The sequence below is a fragment of the Camelina sativa genome, chromosome 4 (genome assembly GCF_000633955.1).
Source record: "Camelina sativa cultivar DH55 chromosome 4, Cs, whole genome shotgun sequence".
NCBI classification, from domain to species: Eukaryota; Viridiplantae; Streptophyta; class Magnoliopsida; order Brassicales; family Brassicaceae; genus Camelina; species Camelina sativa.
The window spans coordinates 12,603,898-12,624,242 of NC_025688.1; the positions used below are offsets into that span (position 1 = coordinate 12,603,898).

At 34.2% G+C, this 20,345-nt stretch overlaps 4 protein-coding genes across 4 annotated transcripts; 1 reads left to right on the top strand and 3 right to left on the bottom strand.

Annotated features, from left to right (window-relative positions):
• Positions 8,922-9,797, bottom strand: LOC104780370. Its single transcript, XM_010504867.2, has one exon. The coding sequence runs from the start codon at positions 9,606-9,608 to the stop codon at positions 9,135-9,137; it is 474 nt and encodes a 157-aa protein (XP_010503169.1). The 5' UTR covers positions 9,609-9,797; the 3' UTR covers positions 8,922-9,134.
• LOC104780371 (serpin-Z4) lies at positions 11,936-13,532 on the bottom strand. Its single transcript, XM_010504868.1, has 2 exons — positions 13,161-13,532; positions 11,936-12,712 (listed from the first exon to the last, which is right to left on the bottom strand). Exons 1-2 carry the CDS (start codon positions 13,530-13,532, stop codon positions 11,936-11,938), a joined length of 1,149 nt encoding a protein of 382 aa, XP_010503170.1.
• LOC104780374 (vegetative cell wall protein gp1-like) lies at positions 16,007-16,889 on the top strand. The gene has a single exon (XM_010504869.2). The coding sequence runs from the start codon at positions 16,110-16,112 to the stop codon at positions 16,641-16,643; it is 534 nt and encodes a 177-aa protein (XP_010503171.1). The 5' UTR covers positions 16,007-16,109; the 3' UTR covers positions 16,644-16,889.
• On the bottom strand, positions 16,982-20,122 carry LOC104780375 (serine/threonine-protein kinase GRIK1). The gene is made up of 12 exons (XM_010504870.1): positions 19,955-20,122; positions 19,515-19,748; positions 19,068-19,407; positions 18,912-18,986; positions 18,776-18,820; positions 18,534-18,608; positions 18,361-18,448; positions 18,149-18,264; positions 17,960-18,055; positions 17,678-17,860; positions 17,501-17,579; positions 16,982-17,372 (listed from the first exon to the last, which is right to left on the bottom strand). The coding sequence occupies exons 3-12, from the start codon at positions 19,356-19,358 to the stop codon at positions 17,248-17,250; spliced, it is 1,173 nt and encodes a 390-aa protein (XP_010503172.1). The 5' UTR covers positions 19,359-19,407; positions 19,515-19,748; positions 19,955-20,122; the 3' UTR covers positions 16,982-17,247.

Here is a 20,345-nt window from a genome sequence, read left to right on the forward strand (position 1 = left end):
GACCTTGGCTTTTGTTTATAGTGATCGCAAATGCAAGAGCAACGGAAAACTGACGACGCCTCATACGAAAGGGAAACTTTGCATCCGGTGGAGACACAAACATCCTAGTGATAAGAACTTAATCGTTAACGTTTCTTTTACCTGTTACAATCCTTGCTTCAATAACACGATTAGCCACTTGAGTGACAATCAATCTCATACCATTGCATAAACCTCCCTTAGGATTTATATTCCTAAGCAACATGATAGATGCTCCCTTTTTCAACGTCATAACATGGTTAGGTAATCCAGAAACGTGAATATTGTTTAAGCATTCCTGAGTGTCGATCATATCGTCGTGAAGTCTCAATACTATCTAAACTCAAATATTATCTCTCTTCCCTTGGATATAATAAAACCAAAATAAGAAAACGTTTATATTGAATTTTGTATACAAAAATAAACTCTAAATATACCTGGAACTTGTGAGAGCATATATTGATTTATTTTATCAACGTCATCATTTCTTAGACTAAGAATAACTCTTTCGCAAAAGATTTTTGCATCGGTTCTTCTTGCAAACTAATTACCGTAGATCTCATTAACAATTGCTTGTACAGGATCGTCACATCCCATAATTAATAAATCCATGGGTATTTCAATTTTGACTTCTCCATTGTTAGGCTCGTTGATTTTGCCATCCCCAATATTGAGTAGCCATTTTGAAAACGTAGAGAGAGCATCCGCATCTTGACTATTAACTGCCCTACAAAGTCTCATGTTTTGTGTAAGCTGAAGTACTCTACAACTATCCCAAAACAACAATGAGTTTATAGAGGCTAAAATTGTCCTAACTCTACCAGCCTCTGACACAACCGATAGAATCTGTCTAAAATCACCCCTTAAACAAAAATATTACCTCCAAAAACTCGATCACACTTCATAATATCTCGCATACTCCTATCCAACATTTCGAAACAAAATCTGTTCATCATTGGAGCCTCATCCAATATAATGAGCTTTGCTTCTCTAATTAACTCGGTGAGATGGGATTGACCATCTATTGAACACGTTGTATATTCGTCCACATTGATGGGTATACTAAATCTAGAATGAGTTGTCCGACCACCTTCCATAAGTAAAGCAGCTATACCACTTGATGCAACATTAAGAACAATATCATCCCTAGATCGAGAAGCATATTCTCATTATTATCTATCAAAGAATTGTCTGGTTTAGGCATATTCACAATAGTTGACTGATTGGTTGAACCAAGTTGGAGAGATTTTTCTTCCCATAAACACAAGATTCTAACCCGGATTTTTCATTCGTATTTTGAAGGATTCAAACGTGAAACCCGATCAGTTAGAGAATACATGACCATAATATAACCTGCACTAAACAAATCAAGTAATTATATTCAAAATTAGATTGTCAAACATATAAAAGCATTGAATGAAGAGAAATTTTTAAGAACCTTAGAATATATTCGAGAGTTGGATATTAATCATATACTCTGACCGATGTCTATATATATAACCTTAGAGATTGCTATATATTCCTAAATTTATAAAATTAATTAATAATATAAAATTTATGTATTTATAATAATAGATATGCGTAAATATATAACATATATATCTCTAATATATGTTAACTTACTTATTTAAAAAATTCTTATTTACATCTTAATCGTATCGATTATGTAAAATTCTGATAAATATATTTTTATTTTATTTTTAAAGATAACCAAAATATTTCCATTTTCATCTTTATCATTTTAAGTTCATAATAAATATACTCATGAAGATAATCATCCATTTAAGTAATTATATATAACATATATATGTATATATATATATATATATATTATTTGAGATATGTTAATTTTTTTTCAAACAATAATTATTTCCATCTTTATCATTTCAAATTTGTAAACTTTTAGTAAATCGTAAGTTTTATCCTTTGCGAGTATGGTTTTTACAAATAAAGGTACATAATAAAACGTTCTTACATTATTGGTCATTTTTGATTTAGGAAATTACATAAGTTTGAAGATATACACTGTCATTCATTTATGTATCATTTATTAATCTATTATAAAATAAATTAAAATTTTATCAGAAACATTTATGAATAAATATTTTCACAAACTCAATATTTATTAAAAATTGACGATTCTATTATACTAAAGTCATAAAAAGTGTAATATTTTTAAAGATCAAAGATCAATTTATTAATAATTAGATTATTGTTACATTTAAATAAAGAAAAATTAAATTAAAGGAAAAAATGTTGTAGGAATATTGTCTTCTCTTTGATCTTGGCTTCCATATCATCTCTTTATGACAATAGACGGATCGAATTGGAATTTCAGCATATGTATTTTTTTGGCTTTAGGAGCTTGTGTATTGAATATAATCCAATCCAAAAATTTAGTTCTTTTAGTCCTCGAAGGAATCATAACATCATCCTCAGGACCAGCGTCATTGTAGTATTCTTTAGGTATATCCTGTTCAATATATATATATTAAAAAGTAATAATTAAAACATGTAATTATTTCAAATAGTTATATAACACGATTATTTAAATAATTTGAATGAAATTAAACAATTTTGTTTCCACATACCCGAAAATATGCATGGCTATTAACGATCACAGTTTTCCTGCAAATATGGCAATCCAAGTAAAATCAAATTATGATAAAAGAAATTATAAAGATTAGAAATAATTTAACACGTCGATCATTCCGATTATATAAAATAATACCTGATACTAATTAGTAATTAGAAACAAATTTGTTGATTGATTCATCTGATCCATGATCTTTACGTCAAATAGTTATTATCTATTATATATACAGGAAAATAAAAGAATAATAAGATTCTTATGCAATATCTCTCTTTAAAAATATGGAAGATAATTATAAGAATATAATATAAATATTCGATTGAAAAAAAATTCTATTTTTTAAAATGTTAATATAAATTTAAGAACATAATAAAATAATTAAATTTAAAATCTCATCAAAAAGCATAATTATTATACCTTTTCTGAAAGGTGAACCAACAACAACCAAAGCTTTATGATTTATGAATCTTGCTTTCTATTTATGGATCTTGCTTTCCAAGAAACCACTATACGAACAAGTAAATAAAAAGAATCAGTCGATTAATCATAAAAATAGAAAATTAGAATACAAAAAAGCGTTTCATGAATTTGAGAACATGATTAAAGAATTAATGTAAAATCTCAACCAAAAAACCACAATATTATACCTTTTTTGAAAGATGAACCAACAACAACCAAAGCGTTATGATTTGTGGATCTTGCTTTCCAAGAAACCACTATATGAACAGAAAAATAAATAGGATTAGTCGATGAGTCATAAAAAACAGTAAGATAGGAATACAAATATAAATTTGAGAACATGATGAAAGAATTATTGAAATTGATAAAACTATAAATTCAAGAGAAGAGAGTTATTTTTTCTTTCTTTGTTGAGTTATGGTGAAAGCAAATGATAGCATTGTATTTATAGTTGTAAATGACCTATTTTTTTAGGGTTTCCAGTAAGGAGGTGTATTGTCGTCGGTTTTTTTTTTCCTCCAGAAGCCCATTAATTTTTAGATTAACGTCAATCTATCTATAAACAATCTAAGCCCATTAATTATCTCAAATATGTAGAATAGTATAAAACAGAACCATAATTGTAAAAAGGGTGCTTTCCAAAAAATATAGGGATATATCTAGCAAATTCTAGTTTTGTAAATATTTTTTTGTGTAAATAGATTATTTCTGTCAATTTTTTTGATTTAATTTTAATGCAGAAAATATGGAAATTTACGTTCAGGGGCAAAATATTTCAATGCTAGGGGTATATTTCATTAATGGCAAAACGATAATCTGTGTCTGAGAGTGAATGTTGGACGTTTTTTTCTGCTTTAATATAATAGATGACTAAATGGAAGTCGAGTTTCTTAAAAAATATTTGAGTTCTAAGTCTTATTTTCTCTAGATAAATTTAATTGAAAGAAAATTTTATATGTTGTTTTTATAATATTATATTATATACCTCTACAATTGTTTTGTAAATCATTTTATTTTCAAGAATTATTAAGGAATTTCAAGTTAATTTGTATTCTTCTTCGTTTTAGCTATCTATTATATTTTAAAACAACTAGCTTGAATATTTTCTAATGTAATCATAATAATCCTACAAATTTTTAGCAAAAAAGAAAAAAAAATCCTCAAATTCACATAAATTGCATTTCCCTTTGCTAACTCAACAACAAAACCCTTCACATCATTTGCATTCCACAACTTCAAGTCAAATATCATTTACATCCACACTTCAAAACAAATTTATCAATTACGAATTACATATCTAAAACTATTAAAAAAAAACATATATGCATAGACAGAGGATTATTAGTCCTCTGTCAGCAAGGTATTTCCTCTATTTTTGTTTTGGTTGGTTTTGATGTGGGTGTAGTTAATAGTGCCATGTCCGCTTTTACTCTAGGGGAATAGAGTGGTCACAGACGGAGGATTATTAATCCTCATGTCCGAAAAGGTGTTAGTGGCTCTAGGATAGCTTCTTTGGCTTTGGCTTCTCCAGGGAAACGTTTCTTAGCTAAGGCTTTGTCTAAACCTGCAGATGAAGGGAATAAACAGAAAATGGTGAGGAAACAGGCCAATTCTACAATGAATGGTAAACCATCGGATGGTGGTCGTCAAGGCAAGAAAGAGATGGTGGCTCTCGCGAAACCACCGGCGAAACCGAGAAAATTTTAAGTTGAAACTGTCAAGACATAGGAGCTGACCTGACAGAGGATTACTTGGGAGATTTGTGGAAGAAACATTGGTTCCTTTCGTGTTGATCTTTGGTTTATGATTGGCGATTTTAATAAACTTGTTGGGAATCATGAGAAAAGGGGTGGATATCTACGTCCAGCCTCTTGCTTTGTGCCTTTTACATCAATGATTCGACATTGTGGCATGCTCGAGTTCCCTTGTTACAGGAGCAATTATCCCAGAAAGGTAATCGATGTAATAATCTGGTTGTGCAGTGTCGTCTAGATCATATTTTAGGCAATGAGGATTGGCATGGTTTTTTCCCAAACTCGAAGGTAGATTTTTCGGAGATGGTTAGTTCTGATCATTGTCCAATTTTGGCAACTTGCCTGAAAACAGTTCTGCGACGGAATAGGCAATTCTGTTTTGATAAGCGTTGGTTGGGGAAGGATGGTTTATCAGGAGCGGTCGAGTCAGGGTGGAGTCGCACTAAAAATTTCGGATACCGGGTTTTGTGGAAAAGATAACGAATTGTAGGAATTCGATTTCTTGGTGGCGAAAGAATACTATTTGTTCCGGTCCCTCACTTATTTCTTCCTTGAAGGCGGCTTTGTAGGAGGCGAAAATGGATGATTCGATTTCTCAAGAAGAAATTTGGGGCATCGAGTGGAAATTAAAAGATGCTTATCGGGATGAGGATTTTTTTCATGCTTCTACTAAGCAGTGAAGGGCGAGAAGTAGGATTGTTGGTTTATTTGGTTCAGATAATGTCTGAGATGAATCGGTTTCGGGTATGGAAAAAATTGCCTCAACATATTTTGAGGACCTTTTTAAGAAATCTAATGTGAGTGGTATCTCAGAGATGATTCAGGAGATTTCTCCAGTCATTACGAATAATATGAATAGAGCTCTAACTAGGGAAATTTTGGAGTCGGAAGTTTGAAAAGCTTTGTTTGCTATGCACTCCGAGAAAGCCCCAGGACCCGATGGATTGACGGCTTTGTTTTTTTTTAACGGTTTTGGCCCTCTTTAAAAGGGGATTTAGTGGCCTTGGTTTAAGAGTTCTTTCAAAAATGAGACGAAGATTTGTCTCATCCCTAAAATTAACCGACCACAGCGTTTGGCGGAATTTCGGTCGATCAATCTTTGTAATGTAAGTTATAAAATTATTTCAAAAGTTCTGTACTTTAGGCTTAAGCAGTTTTTGCTATCTTTAGTCTCTGAAACTCAATCGGCTTTTGTTTTGGATCGCTTGATTACAAACAATATCCTTGTCGCTCATGAAATGTTTTATGGGCTTAATACTAACAGACGTTGTAATTCGAAGTTTCTGGCTTTCAAAACGGATATGAGTAAAGCGTATGATCGTGTTGAATGAGATTTTCTGGAAGCGGTTATGCTTAAGTTAAGATTTGATATGAATTGGATTTCATGGATCATGTGGTGTGTCTCCTCTGTGTCGTACCAAGTCCTTAGGAATGGTCAGCCTCGGGGTTCGATTTTACCGCAGAGGGGCTTACGTCAGGGAGACCCTCTCTCTCCGTATTTATTTATAATCTGTACAGAGGTTTTAATAGCGAATATTAAAAAGGTGGAACGGGAGAAGAAACTCACAGATATCACGATTGCTCGGGATAGCCCCATGATCTTGCAATTGTTGTTCGCGGATGACAGTCTATTTTTTTGTAAAGCAAAGGCAACTGAATGTAGAACGGTAATGGAAATAATAGGTAATTATGGAAAAGCTTCAGGACAAGAGGTTAATTTGGAGAAATTTTATATTATTTTTAGTAAAAAAGTCCCGTCAGATATAAGAGCTCAATTGAAATCAGTTATTGGTATTTCTAAAGAAGGCGGTATGGGTTCTTATTTGGGTATTCCTGAAAGTCTTCAGGGTTTGCGAACTAAAGTTTTTAGTTATGTGAATGATCATCTGGATGAGCGAGTCAATGGTTGGTCAACAAAATATTTCTTGAAAGGGGTAAGGAAATTATGATTAAATCAGTCGCGTTGGCTCTCCCGACCTATGTTATGTCATGTTATAGACTGCCGCAGGAGCTAAACTTACGAGTGCTATATCAAAATTCTGGTGGAAGTCTAATGATAAGGCACGAGGCATGCATTGTGTTGCTTGGGATAAAATGTGTAATGACAAATGTGAAGGAGGATTGGGATTTCGTACTCTGGAGCAATTTAATGACGCGATGCTGGCTAAGCAGTATTGGCGGTTCATTATCCGACATCCTTAATGGCTCGAGTGATTCGTGGTCGATATTTCATGAATAAACATCCTTTATTGGCCAAAAAACCATATTCCCCTTCGTTCGCTTTGAGGAGTATTTATTCAACTAAAGGACTAGTGGAGCAAGGGGCAAGGTGGGCGGTAGGTTCTGGCTCTAATATCTTGGTATGGAGTGATCCCTGGATACCGGATCATCAACCACGACCAGCTAATGGTAGGGGGCGGTTATTACATCCTAATTTGATGGTTAATCATTCAATTAATCCAGTTACGAGGGAATGGTATTTGCCTATTCTTGAGGAGTTTATGGATCTAGTGGATATTGCGCTTATTCGGAGTTTGACGATTAGTAAATTAATTAAACTGGATCGCTAGATTTGGCATTATACTAAATCTGGGAAGTATTCAGTCAGATCGGGATATCGATTAGCACGAGAATTGCTCATGGAAGTTGAATACGGCCCGTCGTGCACGGCTCTTCGGGCAAAAGCTTGGAAGCTTGAGGTCCCTCCGAAGGTGCAATTCTTTTTATGGAAGATTGCGTCTAGTACCCAACTTGTGATGGACCAACTTGCTCACTGGGGGGTCAGATGCGATGTTATGTGTAAACGGTGTGGATCACAGGTGAAGACTATAAATCTCGCTCTTTTTGAGTGTCTCCGCTCGCGGCAGGAATGGGAATCGTCTATGATTTTGTTAATTCCGGATGGATTCCCCTACGGCTTAGTGTACTCGAACTTGGATTTCATTTTTTTGGCGGGCATCCTCCTAGTCCGGGACTTCGGACATAAATTACCACCTACCTTAGATTTTATGGTCAATTTGGAAGGACAAGAATAAAAAAGTTTTTCAGGGAATAGAGGTAGAGCCAATTGATATTATAAATCATGCGGCAAATGATAAAGCACTGTGGGAGGAGGCCAAGTCCTTCTCTGCGAGATACTTGGATTCACCGCCAACTTTGGAGGTATGGATTCGTTCTCCCCGATGTAAAGTTGATGGTTCCTGAAAGGTTCAGATCCCCTCGTGGGTCTGGGGTGGTGGTATTGTAGCAGTGAATATACACACTACTCCTAGGAGCACAAAGTCTCAGGCGTAGCCCTACACCACTACACTCGGAGTTACAAGCATTGATTTGAGTTATGGAATCCCTCTTGGCGACTAGTGTTGATTGTCAATTTTTTGAGTCGGATTGTTTAGAGTTAGTCGCAATGGTGCATTCTTCCAATGATTAGCCCACCTTTTCGAATTTGCTGGACGATTTTAATTCTCTCAGATTGTCCTTTCCCTCCTTCACTCTTATCGAGATTCTACGGGCGTCGAATGTGAGCGCCAATTATCTTACTTGTTTTTTATAATCTTTAGTTTCTAAAATTTTCTTTGTAAAATTTTATTTTTTGGTTTGGACAATCAATCTTGAAATCTTAGAAGTCATTCTTTAGTTAACATTTAGTTGAAAAAAAAAAAAAAAAAAAAACATATATGCAAAATTGAACAAAATTGTCAAATACATCTTAAATGCATAACTCACTCGTGGACACACACATGTCAAACGAGCAAACTTTGATGGAATTGTCCATTCTAACTTAATTATTTTCTCGGTCCAATTCTTTGTGTGCAAAAAAAATAAATAAATAAAATTGTTCACTTTCATGTAATTTGTAACCTCTACTTTTCTCACCAACCCACATCAAACCCATAAACCCCACCAATAATAATAATTCTGTTTTCCCCTATTTCCTATTAGATTCGTTTTTTTACCCCTACAAAAATTTTATGTTCAACAAGTACCCTCAACTTTATCTCGTACGAATTTTCCCGATTTGGAAATTTCTGGTACAATTATAATCTCAGTACCGTACTTACTTACAACCCTTCTTTGCTTGGAAAATAAAATACAAATCTCATAATCTCAAAAATACTCAACATTGAAAACTTTAAAATATTCAGAAAATTACAATAAAATAAAAGAAGGCATAATCTAGAAATATTATATGCCTTCTTCTTCTCATCAAGTTATTTAGTAAAAAAAAAGTTTAACAAAAGTAGAAAAAAAAATTATCATCAAAATTCTCCAAAGAAAAAAAAAAGAGAGAACCTTATACTCATAAGAAATTAATCCAAGAACCCAGTCTTTTCCAAAATTGCATTTCTAACCCTACTCATATCTCTCCCTTTCAAAGTCCTCCCAACACCTTCATGCACAGAGAACGAAGCCATTCTCGTCTTCGCCAAATACTCATGCGGCGGCAATAACTCTCCTCCGCCGCCGTCTTCGTCGTTTTCGATGCTTCTTCTCCTGACATGACGATTATGATTCTCTTTCCCTAGAATCTTAGACCAATCCGGCACGTTCACCGGAAGCGACGAAGCTACTACCGTAGTAGTGGTTTTCACGGTCGCCGGAGACGGAGACGATCTACGGTTCGATGATGAGAAGAGTTTACGACGAAAATCAGGTGGATCGGACGAGCGGGTGGAGTAGAGATCAGACTCGTCGAACTCGAATTCTGAATCGTTGTGAGAAGACCGATCTGTTTGAAGGAAGCGATGACTCGGCCTTTGGTAATAGCTCTTACGCGTCGCCATTGATGAAGATTGAAGAAGAAGAACCTTTTTTTTGGTTATGAGAGAAGTCTCTCTTTTGCTTTTATAAATGCTTTTGAGCTTTTGTGTTAACTCACAAGTTTTGGTTTGTGGTGGAAGAATATTTAGATTTACATGCGGCAATGTATAATGGTTTAATTTTGTGGAAAAAATGGAAAAAAAAAAAGACTTTTGTGTTAACTCACAAGTTTTAGTTTGTGGTGGAAGAATATTACATTTACATGCGGCAATGTATAATGGTTTAATTTTGTGGCATATTCTCTCAAAAACCTTTTTGTAAGTAAATGTCATTTTTTTGTTCTTTAAAGCTTAAAAGGTGTAGTAAAATTATCTACCTAAATAATCGTTTTTATCATTTTTTTTAGATTCTTAAAGAATAAGAATATGGAGGATATTCTAGGTTAATATAAGTTTACTAGGTATCAACCCGCACTATGTAAATCAATTTAAATAAAATATTATGAGTAAATTATTACTTGAAATTTAAGATTCGTTCGTTTAAAAAAAAATAGGTAATTAAAGTTTTTTTCGTTTATTCAAATTTACGTTTATTTTCTGTAAAATACGTTTCACCCGTGAAATATTTGAACTTGGAAAAGAATTTTGAGGTGGTGTAGAAAGTTTTGATGTCTTTTTGTATTTCTACATATCAAATTCACATATTTTATGTTTCAAATTATTGTCTATATCACTATACCATTAAATAGATAAAGCAATATTTTTAAACTAATTGATTTAATTTAAACTAATCATAAGTTTAAAAGTGCAATGAGAAAAACGATAAAAGTGATAAATAAATGAATAGTTTTTTTTCTTGTTTGTGAAATGTAATTTACTTTTGATAAGTAAATAAGTTATGAAAATGATAATTAAATACATTTTCGAATTTAATAGTTGATAAAATCTTTCATATTTAAAAACTAATAGAATTAAATATTGGCTCATAATATTTCAGTGGCATGTTTATGGAAATAACAATAAAAGTAAGAACATTTATTGAAAAAGGTATAGGAGCTTTGTGAGCGCGACACATCAGCTTTTTTGTAAGAGTGCTTCTCTTTTAATATAAAGGGTATTTTTTGGTTTAAGATTTGTTTCTTAAACTTCGGCGCAGTTTATTCTTACTTTCTCGTATATGGTACTGGCTACCTTTGATAACGTGAGACTAAAATGTATGAAATTTATAACAAAAGAAGGATATCATTCAAAACCTGAAATTATACATTACTATGTAGATTTCTAATGTAAAAAAACTGTTTTTTTTTTTTTTTCACTACGGTTCTTTTACAGGTACCGTACTTCACATTAGTAACATCTTTACTTTTCAATTTCACTAAACATGTAAGTCGCAAAAATATTGGTTAGTTAAGATCCTAATTTCATTTAACGTAACCAAAATGTAGAACCCAACCCATTTAGTTAATAATTAAAACCCAAATCAGATATATATGGGGTTAAGGGTAAATTTCAACCCGTACTATTTCAAAAGTGTAAATTCCTATCCAGACAATAGATTCGTGTGTTTTTTCTACCTAAACTCTTACATAATTCAAATTTACTACCTAGACTTTGAATCGTTACCCATATTCCTATATTGACTCAAACAGCGTTAGTCAACCGTTAAATGTTTTGATCAATTTGACACGTAAGCGATGATATGTCAAGGTTATTGGGCTCGAAACCTTAAAACGACGTTGTTTTCAATTAAGATCTTTCCCCCAATTCAAAACACGTTGTTTTAACTTTTCATTATGAACGACGTCGTTTGCAATTAAGATCTTTCCCCCAATTCAAAACACGTTGTTTTAACCTTTCATTGCAAACGACGTCGTTTTAAGGTTCCGAGCTCAACGACCTTGACACATCATCACTTAAGTGACAAATTGATCAAAACATTTAACGGTTGACTAACGTTGTATGAGTCAATGTATGAATATGGGTAACGATTCGAAGTCTAGGTAGTAAATTTGAATTATGTAAGGGTTTAGGTTGAAAAACACACAGATATATTGTTTGGGTAGGAATTTACACTTTCGAAATAATACGGGTTTAAATTTACCTTTTTCCCGATATATATCATACCTGCTGTACCCCTATCAGAATGGTTAATGAAGATAATTTGTAGTAGACTAGGCATGTGTGGGTGTGTTTTTGAATTTTTGGATACTCGTTACGTACTTCAATCTGATTGATGTATTGGTAGCACGATTTAAAGTTGGCCTAAACCGAGCTGAACAGTAAAATGCAGTGGCTGTTTTACAAACCAAATTCAGTGGATTATACACACAAAATACAACAAATCAGTTCGATTAGTGTTTTGAAGGATCAAGAACTTGACCCATGAACAAAATCACTCCACTCTTCTCTTCTCTCACTGTGAATAGAAATGGATGGTCAGCTACAAAATTTCCCATCAACAACATGTCTTTTGTCATGGAAGCAACAGAAACGGCTGCAGCTTCAGTTCCCTCTTCATCCACCTCAATGAAAGCTTTGTGGATAATTTTTGAGACGTGCATATTCTCAGCAATATTGGTAGGTGATTCAACCATCTCGGTTAGACTACCATGTGTAAATGGTAAAGTCAGCCCCATGTCCTTCAAAACATCCGAAGCGTTAAACTCGAAAGAGAACTTAAACTTTGGAATTCTGAAATCTTCAACTAATATACGTTGGCGTGGAATATGGTTATCAAGAAATCCCGGTTTGGAGGCTATTTCCTCAAGCAGAGTAGGTAATCCATCTTTATCATTAGGAAGATAAATGTACATGGCGAATTGACGTTGATCCTCTACATAAGGAAGACGCAAAACTTTGAAACCATCATAATATTCTAGGTATTGCTTCTTGTAATTGGTCATGAAGGGGACTTTCACAGTGGTGCCGTCAAGAAGATGGAAATCGTTACTCTTTGTTAACTTTGCATCAAAATTTTTGCTCCAAGCTCCTTTGAAGTAGACTGCATTTGCAAGTATTAGCGTACTTTCACGGATACTTTTGATAGAATCTTGTGAAAGGATCTGCTTGATGAGTCCATTAGTGTGGAGTTCAGCCCATGTATTCACTTCATCAATCACTTCAGCAGGCTTCAACATAAGTGAACAATAAATTAACCAAACATTCCAAAAATCCAGTGTAACAAAAAATACGATGGTACCTATACAAAATATGTTGTTCTATGTCGTACGTCATTAGGAAATTTTTGGTTATATAACTCAATTCAAATGACACCTCAATTCAAATGACTCATTTGCAATAACAAAAAAAAAAACTACTACAAGTATCTGATACACATTACTACATTAGAGACGGAAGATAAGTTGATATACATTGCACCTAATTTGTTAGCAAACACTAACTGACGGGTATTGTAGTAATTAATATCCTACAACAAAGTGACCACATTACTCATAGCAAAATTCTAACAAATTGCTAATTAATTTCAAGTTGGAAACTCATGAAACATTGATATTACCCAAGAATTTGAGGCAAAAAAGTTTAAAAGGAATTACAAAAAAAGCATAGAGAAGTTACCTTGGTTGCGAAGTCAACTTGACTACAAGTAGCCTTATAGGAGTTCTCCAAAAGCTCTTTAAAGGAAGGCTTGAAGGAGAAAGATTTGTCGATCCAGACACCATAAGCCGTAGATAAGTGCAAGTCACTTCTATTCATTCCATTAGCGAAGGCAACAGATACGGTCTTGGCCAAGACTGTGTTGAGGTGATTCGATGTAGGCGACATGAGGAATGATAGGATTTCTTGTTTTGTAACGCAGTTGGAACCAGCGGCAATAAGGCAGAGCAAAATGTTGATTGACATTGGTGAGAAGACAAGGTTGGAGCCGTTGGCAACCGTGGCAATGACATGCTTTGCTAGTAATATCGCAACGTTGTTTTGATTCTCCATTTGATGTCCCCAAATCTATGTGAGAGAGACGAAGGGTACTATATAGGCAGAGGTGATAAATATGGTATCTTGTTTCAAAGAAAATTAGAAACTTTGAACAGTCAACGACTCATCACCTTAGCACGATTACAGAGTAATTCTTATTTTAAATATCTTATGAAAATGTCTACATATTAACTTAATACTAAGTCAGAAAACTATTCAAGTCACAAATTCAAAACTGGAAAAATATCATAAAAAGCCTGAACTTTGCAAAAGTGGTGGAAAAAAACATCAACTTTGTATATGTTGAAATAAAGTTCTAATTTTGATTGACTTTCTAGTTTAATCCTAAACTGTTGTTGATTTTGCCAAATAAGGCACGTCCTTAAATCATTTGACAGAATAAGTTAGATTTTTGATAAGAGATTCCGTTAAATAGCAAAACGACAGTTAAATAGCAAAACGACGTCGTTTTGTGTTTTAAAAAAAATAACAAAGAAGGGGCTCGAACAGCTTACCTTCAAGGCTCTATCTTGAAAAGACGTGAAATAACCAGCGGAGCTAAATTGTTTTATTGACTTTTTTTTACAAACGCATATAATTATTTCTATCGTGTGTCGCTTGAGTCCTCTTCTCCACCATTGGAAGTCACCGTAATCTCCATTGGTACGGTGAAAGGAGCACTCAATAATGTTTCGGTTTCAATCTCTTTGCATAATCGATTCACTTTGTTCGTCGTACTCGTCTTTGTTAAAAGTTTCGATCTTTATTTCAGATGAAACCCTAATTCGATTTGGATCTGAAATTTAGGTTGTTCTAAGTACTTTTGTGTAGTCGAAGATTTACTTTTGATTTCTCCATCTCCGACCTCGAGAGAAGCAAAAAAAATGGCAGAAGAATCGAATATGAATATTGAGATCTGGGATTTGAGTCAGCTCGGTGAATACGACCATGAATTTGAAGAAAAAGACTCTAGGAAACATACGAATAAGTATATGTGTTTGTGTACTAAAGTCAATAAAATGGTTTAGCTCAATTGGTTAAAAGTTAAAACATGTACGCCTCTGCTTAGAGGTAAATTGATCGAGCCCCCTTTTGTTATTTTTTAAAAAACACAAAATGACGTCGTTTTGAGATGTAACGGAATCTCTTTTCAAAAATTTAATGCCATTAACTTATTCCGTCAGACAATTTAACAACATGCCTTATTTAGTAAAATCAACGAAAGTTTATGATTAAATTAGAAAGTCAATCAAAATTAAAACTTCGTTCAACATATACAAAGTTGATGCTTTTTTTCACCACTTTTGCAAAGTTCGGTTTTCTTACTGACATTTTTTTTAATTGAAAACTAAGAGTTGAGTTAGTATATTATAACTCTAAAAATGGTTCTTCCAAATCAAAAAGATGAAAAATATTTAAAATAAATCAACTAGTGCTAATGTATGCAGTAACTTGTTTCAAGAAATAAATCAACTAGTGCTAATGTATTAATATTTGATGATAATGATCGAACCAATTGAACTAATCTTGATTTGAATACTTCAAATATATATAATAAGACCGTTTGACAAATCTCTCATTTGATGAGATGGAGTGTGGAACTCGGTCTCAGCATGCACGTGGGGTGAGAGACTTTGTCTAAAACCATTTTGACTCGAGATTGATTGTCGAAAAATATTGAAAAAAAAATAGTAATATAAGCTAATATTGAAACCAAATTTTCACATTTGCTCTGGCAAAGTTTGCCGATAAATTCCTTTATTAATTAACTGACTTACTTGATGGGCTATATATATATATGAACCATAGTCTTCCTTGTCAGGATGAGCTACTTTGTAATTTTCTTTTAAGAAAGCTGATCAGAATGTCAGAGAAGATGCATCGTGCCCAATTATATGGGCTCCGGTTGCCTATATATCATATATGAACCATAGTCTTTGAACCCTCTGGTTGTGCTTGGTTACGAGGGACGTTTCTTGATATTAATGAGAGAACTGAAGCAATATGAACTAACAAAGAGATAACACACAATAGATTTATACATCTTAGCTATATTTGATTCCCAATACAGTTTCATCACTATCTTTGGCATCACGAACGGACAATTTTGTTAAGTTTCTTCCTTAGCTCTGGTTAGCTTGAACGTCCAAACAAAGTTTTTATTTTTTGTGATTTTCTTACAATTTTTTTTTTTGTTGCTTAATTACTTCTCTTGCAAAATACATGCTGAGTGCCGGTGACTAAAGATAAGGTTACGTGAGGGGGGGGTCAGCTCTTCACGTGAACCCCACGTGCCCATTTCACGCATCAGCTCTCGCTACCGTTCACAATTTACGCGAATTTTTAAATAAATTAAATTAGAAACTACCATGATCTGTGATCCAGTGTTTCGCTCCTTTCTCTACTCCTATACGTATCCTACGTGTCACAATCTGGTTAGTCGTACACTTTTCGTAGCCGCAAATCTAGCGATCACAATAATAGTATTATTTCTCTCATTCTCTCACTCACAAAACTAACTTCTCCAGATCTCTCTTCCTCTTCTTCTTTACTTACTCATCATCATCAGAGAAGATCTGAGGAAATACAAAAATGAAGCTCGGAATCATCATTGTTGCTATGACGCTAATGCTCGTACTCGTCTCCGGTGAGATTTCAACTAAATCTTCACCAGCTCCGTCACCGGATCTAGCCGTAAACCCAGCAGATTCGCCTATGAGTCACCGCGCACATCCGCCGGAACTCGGATCTCCTCCTTCTCCGGCGCAATCTCCAATTGAATACTCTTCTCCTCCAGAACCTGAAACGACACACTCTCCTTCTCCTTCTCCTTCTCCGTCGATCTCTCCGCCATTACCGAATGATTCTCAATCTCCTTCGTCGTCTTCGTCTCCGTCTCCGTCGCAGGAAGCTAGTGATATCAACCACAGCGATATGACTGGGATCGAAGGGAAAAAATCACCGTCGTCCGGAGGAGGAGGAATGAGTGGAGGGAAGAAGGTAGGGGTAGCTTTCGGAGTGATTGCGGCGGTGTGTGTGGTTGGAGTCGCCGGATTTGTGTACAAGAAACGGCAAGAGAATATCCGCAGATCTCGTTACGGTTACGCCGCCAATGAGATTCTGTAGAGAGAGAGAGAGAGTGATCCGGCGAGAGGATAGGTTGAATTAAATTTTTGAATTTTTTGATTTGGTAACTTTTTAAAATTTGAACTCGAAAACATTTATTGGTATTTTTTTTTGTCGTTCGTGTTATTTGTATAATCTCTGAAGTTATATAACTTTCGGGATGATTAGGTTGCGAAAATCATACTATGTGATAATTTTATAATTATGTGATGTTTAATAATGCAATATACACAACACTTTTAATAATTTTTTAAAATATTCTGAAGTAAATAATTATCATCGAATTCAAAAAAAAAACTTTGAAATTATTATTATGTTTAACTTTACCCCCACACAAAGAATTTAAAATTAACATCATTGTTTTATACAAATGATTATTACATTTCAATCACCCAAAAACATGTTTCCTTTATAACAANAAAAAAAAAAAAAAAAAAGTGAAGAGAGCAAACAGAAAAATCAGACGATCAAGAGCCTCAAAGATGATGATGGTATTGAGTAAAAAATGCCACAAAGAACTATTACAACCCAACGCAACATATGATTGCCTTTGCCATGTTCAAGTATACTGGTCCTAGCCTTTTTAGCTACCTTTTCAATCCCATTATGCTGTTTCCTCTTCTCCAGCTTTGCGTTTACACCAACACAAGTATTCCGAAATAGCCCCGTCTTCTCCAGTAACCCATGGATGCTCCGCAACAGCTTTCAACGTCATCCTCTGGTTTGGATCTGCCACAAGTGAATATCGTGAGCCACATTGTACACAAAAGGTGATACCTTTAATCTACAAACGGTAACTTTATTTTGATCACAACGGTTCATTATGTTTTTTTGCAAAACAACTGATAAGAACTCACCTTTGCAAAGGAGACCTTCAATCAAGTCCCTCAGTTGAGGATTCAGTTCATCCGGGATAATTAACGGGTTGTGAACAATCTGAAATATTAGTAGAAAATAAAAAACCATTAGACATCTTGTTTCTAGGAGATGTCTCTAAACGAAAATACAAATCAGTGGAGCGTGAGAGGCGGAACCTTGTCATAAGTATCCTGAAGTGTATCACCAAGAAACGGGTATAGTCCTAATATCATACGATACAAAGTAACTCCCACTGCCCATGTGTCTGCAGATTTGCCACCGTATGTTATACCTAAACAACATTCCGGGGCAGTAAAGACAGGAGTCCCGGGAGATCTACGGAGTTGATCATCATCATCCTGCATCAAACGTATACTTTTATGTTTGATCAGGTCAACTACAAATTAAAGAAACTAATCAGGAAGAAAAACAAGACTGAAATTGAGATTTATCAGTACCTTGAATACTTGGCTGACACTGAAATCTCCTATTTTCACTCTCCCCGTACTAGTAACAAACAAATTGTCTGGTTTGATGTCCCCATGAATTACATTCTATTTCATCCAAACCAAAAAGAGAAAATCATAATGAGTGAATCATAGTAACTTTAGTGTCGATTAAGAAGTAGTTGACGGTGCAGAACATACATGAGCATGAAGATACATGAGGCCAGCAACTACATCCCGCAAGTACTTTCTAGCAGTATTTTCTCCGAGAGCACCAGAATCATCATAAGCCCATTTTCCATCAACATATTCCAGAACTAGACAAAGAAACAATGCATCAGTATTATATGGCAGAACACTCACCAAAGAGAGACTTGAGGTAAAAGTATACAAAAGAAAAGAGAAAGAAATACCCATGTAAAATTCATCAAACTCAGGGTCGTCAATCACCTCAATGAGATTAACGATATTAGGATGCTCCAGGATTTTCATAATCATAACCTACGACCATTAGATTAAAAAGACATATACATAACTTTTCTGAAATGAATCCTATTCCAAAACTATCGGCATCGTATCATGATACCTCACGAAGAACATCCCCCATAGCAGTTTCTGAAGGTGCAACCCGTAGCCTTAATAAATGTGACTTGTGAAAAGCCTTGAAATCCAAAAAAATTATAATCACCACTATGTTAAGAAAGTTTTAATCCTATCAACTAAGGATATATTAATATAATCTGCTCTATGGTGATAAAATTTCAAATGAGACTAGCAAAACAAAATTAGTTTTCAAGTGGTGCCATGGAAATAAAAACAAGAGCATACCTTAATAGCATAATACTTGTCATCCACAGTGCTTCGATATAGAACCTGTTATATATACAAACAACAATCTTATAAGAATCTATAACCCTTGTTTAAGAGGTTCTCAGGAGTGACTAACTTTGTTTTCACAACTTACCACTTTCCCATAACTACCAGCTCCAATTTTACGCTCACGAACAAACTCATTTATTGTCTTCTTTCCATCTTCATCCTGTAAATCAAATAAGAAACAAAGTGGTATAAGAACACCATTCGACAAGCACATTAGACACGGGCACAAGAAGTCGCATACCTCTCCGCGTACAAGTTTGTTAGTTTCCTTAACTGGAAACTGCCTGCATATTAATCCATTTTGTAATTTACATATCAAAATCTCTTCAGATCGTTTCGAACGGCTCAGCTCCTCCACTTCCTCTTCTTCATCTCCTCCTCCCGCATTACTGGTTTCATCACCACTTCCTCTATCATCATCATCATCATCATCATCGTACGGATTTGGTGATGGTCTTGATCTCTCAGAGCAACCAAAACAACCAAAACAACCCATCGCTTGGGCAACAAATGAAAAACTATCACGAAACATTATCTAACTCCAACAACCTATAAAACTCTCAAGTACTGACTCGCGCTACCTACAAAGAAACATTATAGACAATTATCAAAAACCTGACTCAAGAGTAACAAACCTACTTACCTAAAGATCAATTCAAAACAATATAAAATAAAAAAAAAGTCTTACAAAGGGGCTTCAAAGCCCGAGTAAGCTTCGTTATTCCAAAGGATGCCATTCAGCAAGATGAATAAAACAGCTTGAGATATCGAAACCACTACAACTGAAATGCAACATGTTGAAGCTCCACTTTATTATACTGAAGATATCAATTGATCTCAACTCTTCCCCCAACAGAGTAAGTATATCCCCAAAATCTTTAATAACTATTAGATAGAGATATCAATATGAACTCCAAAGCTTCTGCAAAAAAAAAAAAAAAAGTCAACAAAACAACATTAAAGATCACAAATTTGAGGTAAAAGATCAAATTTTTCATGAGAAAGGGATAAACTTTGCCAAACCCATATGACCAATTCACATGACACAAAAGAGAACCGATGAAAAAAATCCTTAAAAGACGAGACTTTTAAGAAACCCAGAAAAATCTTCAAAGATAGAAATCTTACAATTCAAATTGATTTGGTAATTAGAATTCGAAATCAACCAAAAGGGAACAAGAAGAAGCAATAAGAAAAAGGGATTTGCCGCGGAAGCTATGGCTCCCTCTCTCTCTCTCTCTCTCTCTCTCTCTGTCACAGAGGGCGTCGTGCGTGAGACTTGACACCACCCCAACGGGATTTGTATTATTATTATTCTGTTATTTTATATTTATTTTATTGTTTTTGACAACTTATTATTTTAACGAAAAAAAAAGCTAAAAAATACATTATCTATTATCTATTATGAATAATTATATTATTGTATGAATGTCCATTATCGACCCATTAATATAAACCATACAGTTAATATTGTATCTTTATATATATATGTTGTATTCTATAGAATAGAGAATAATAC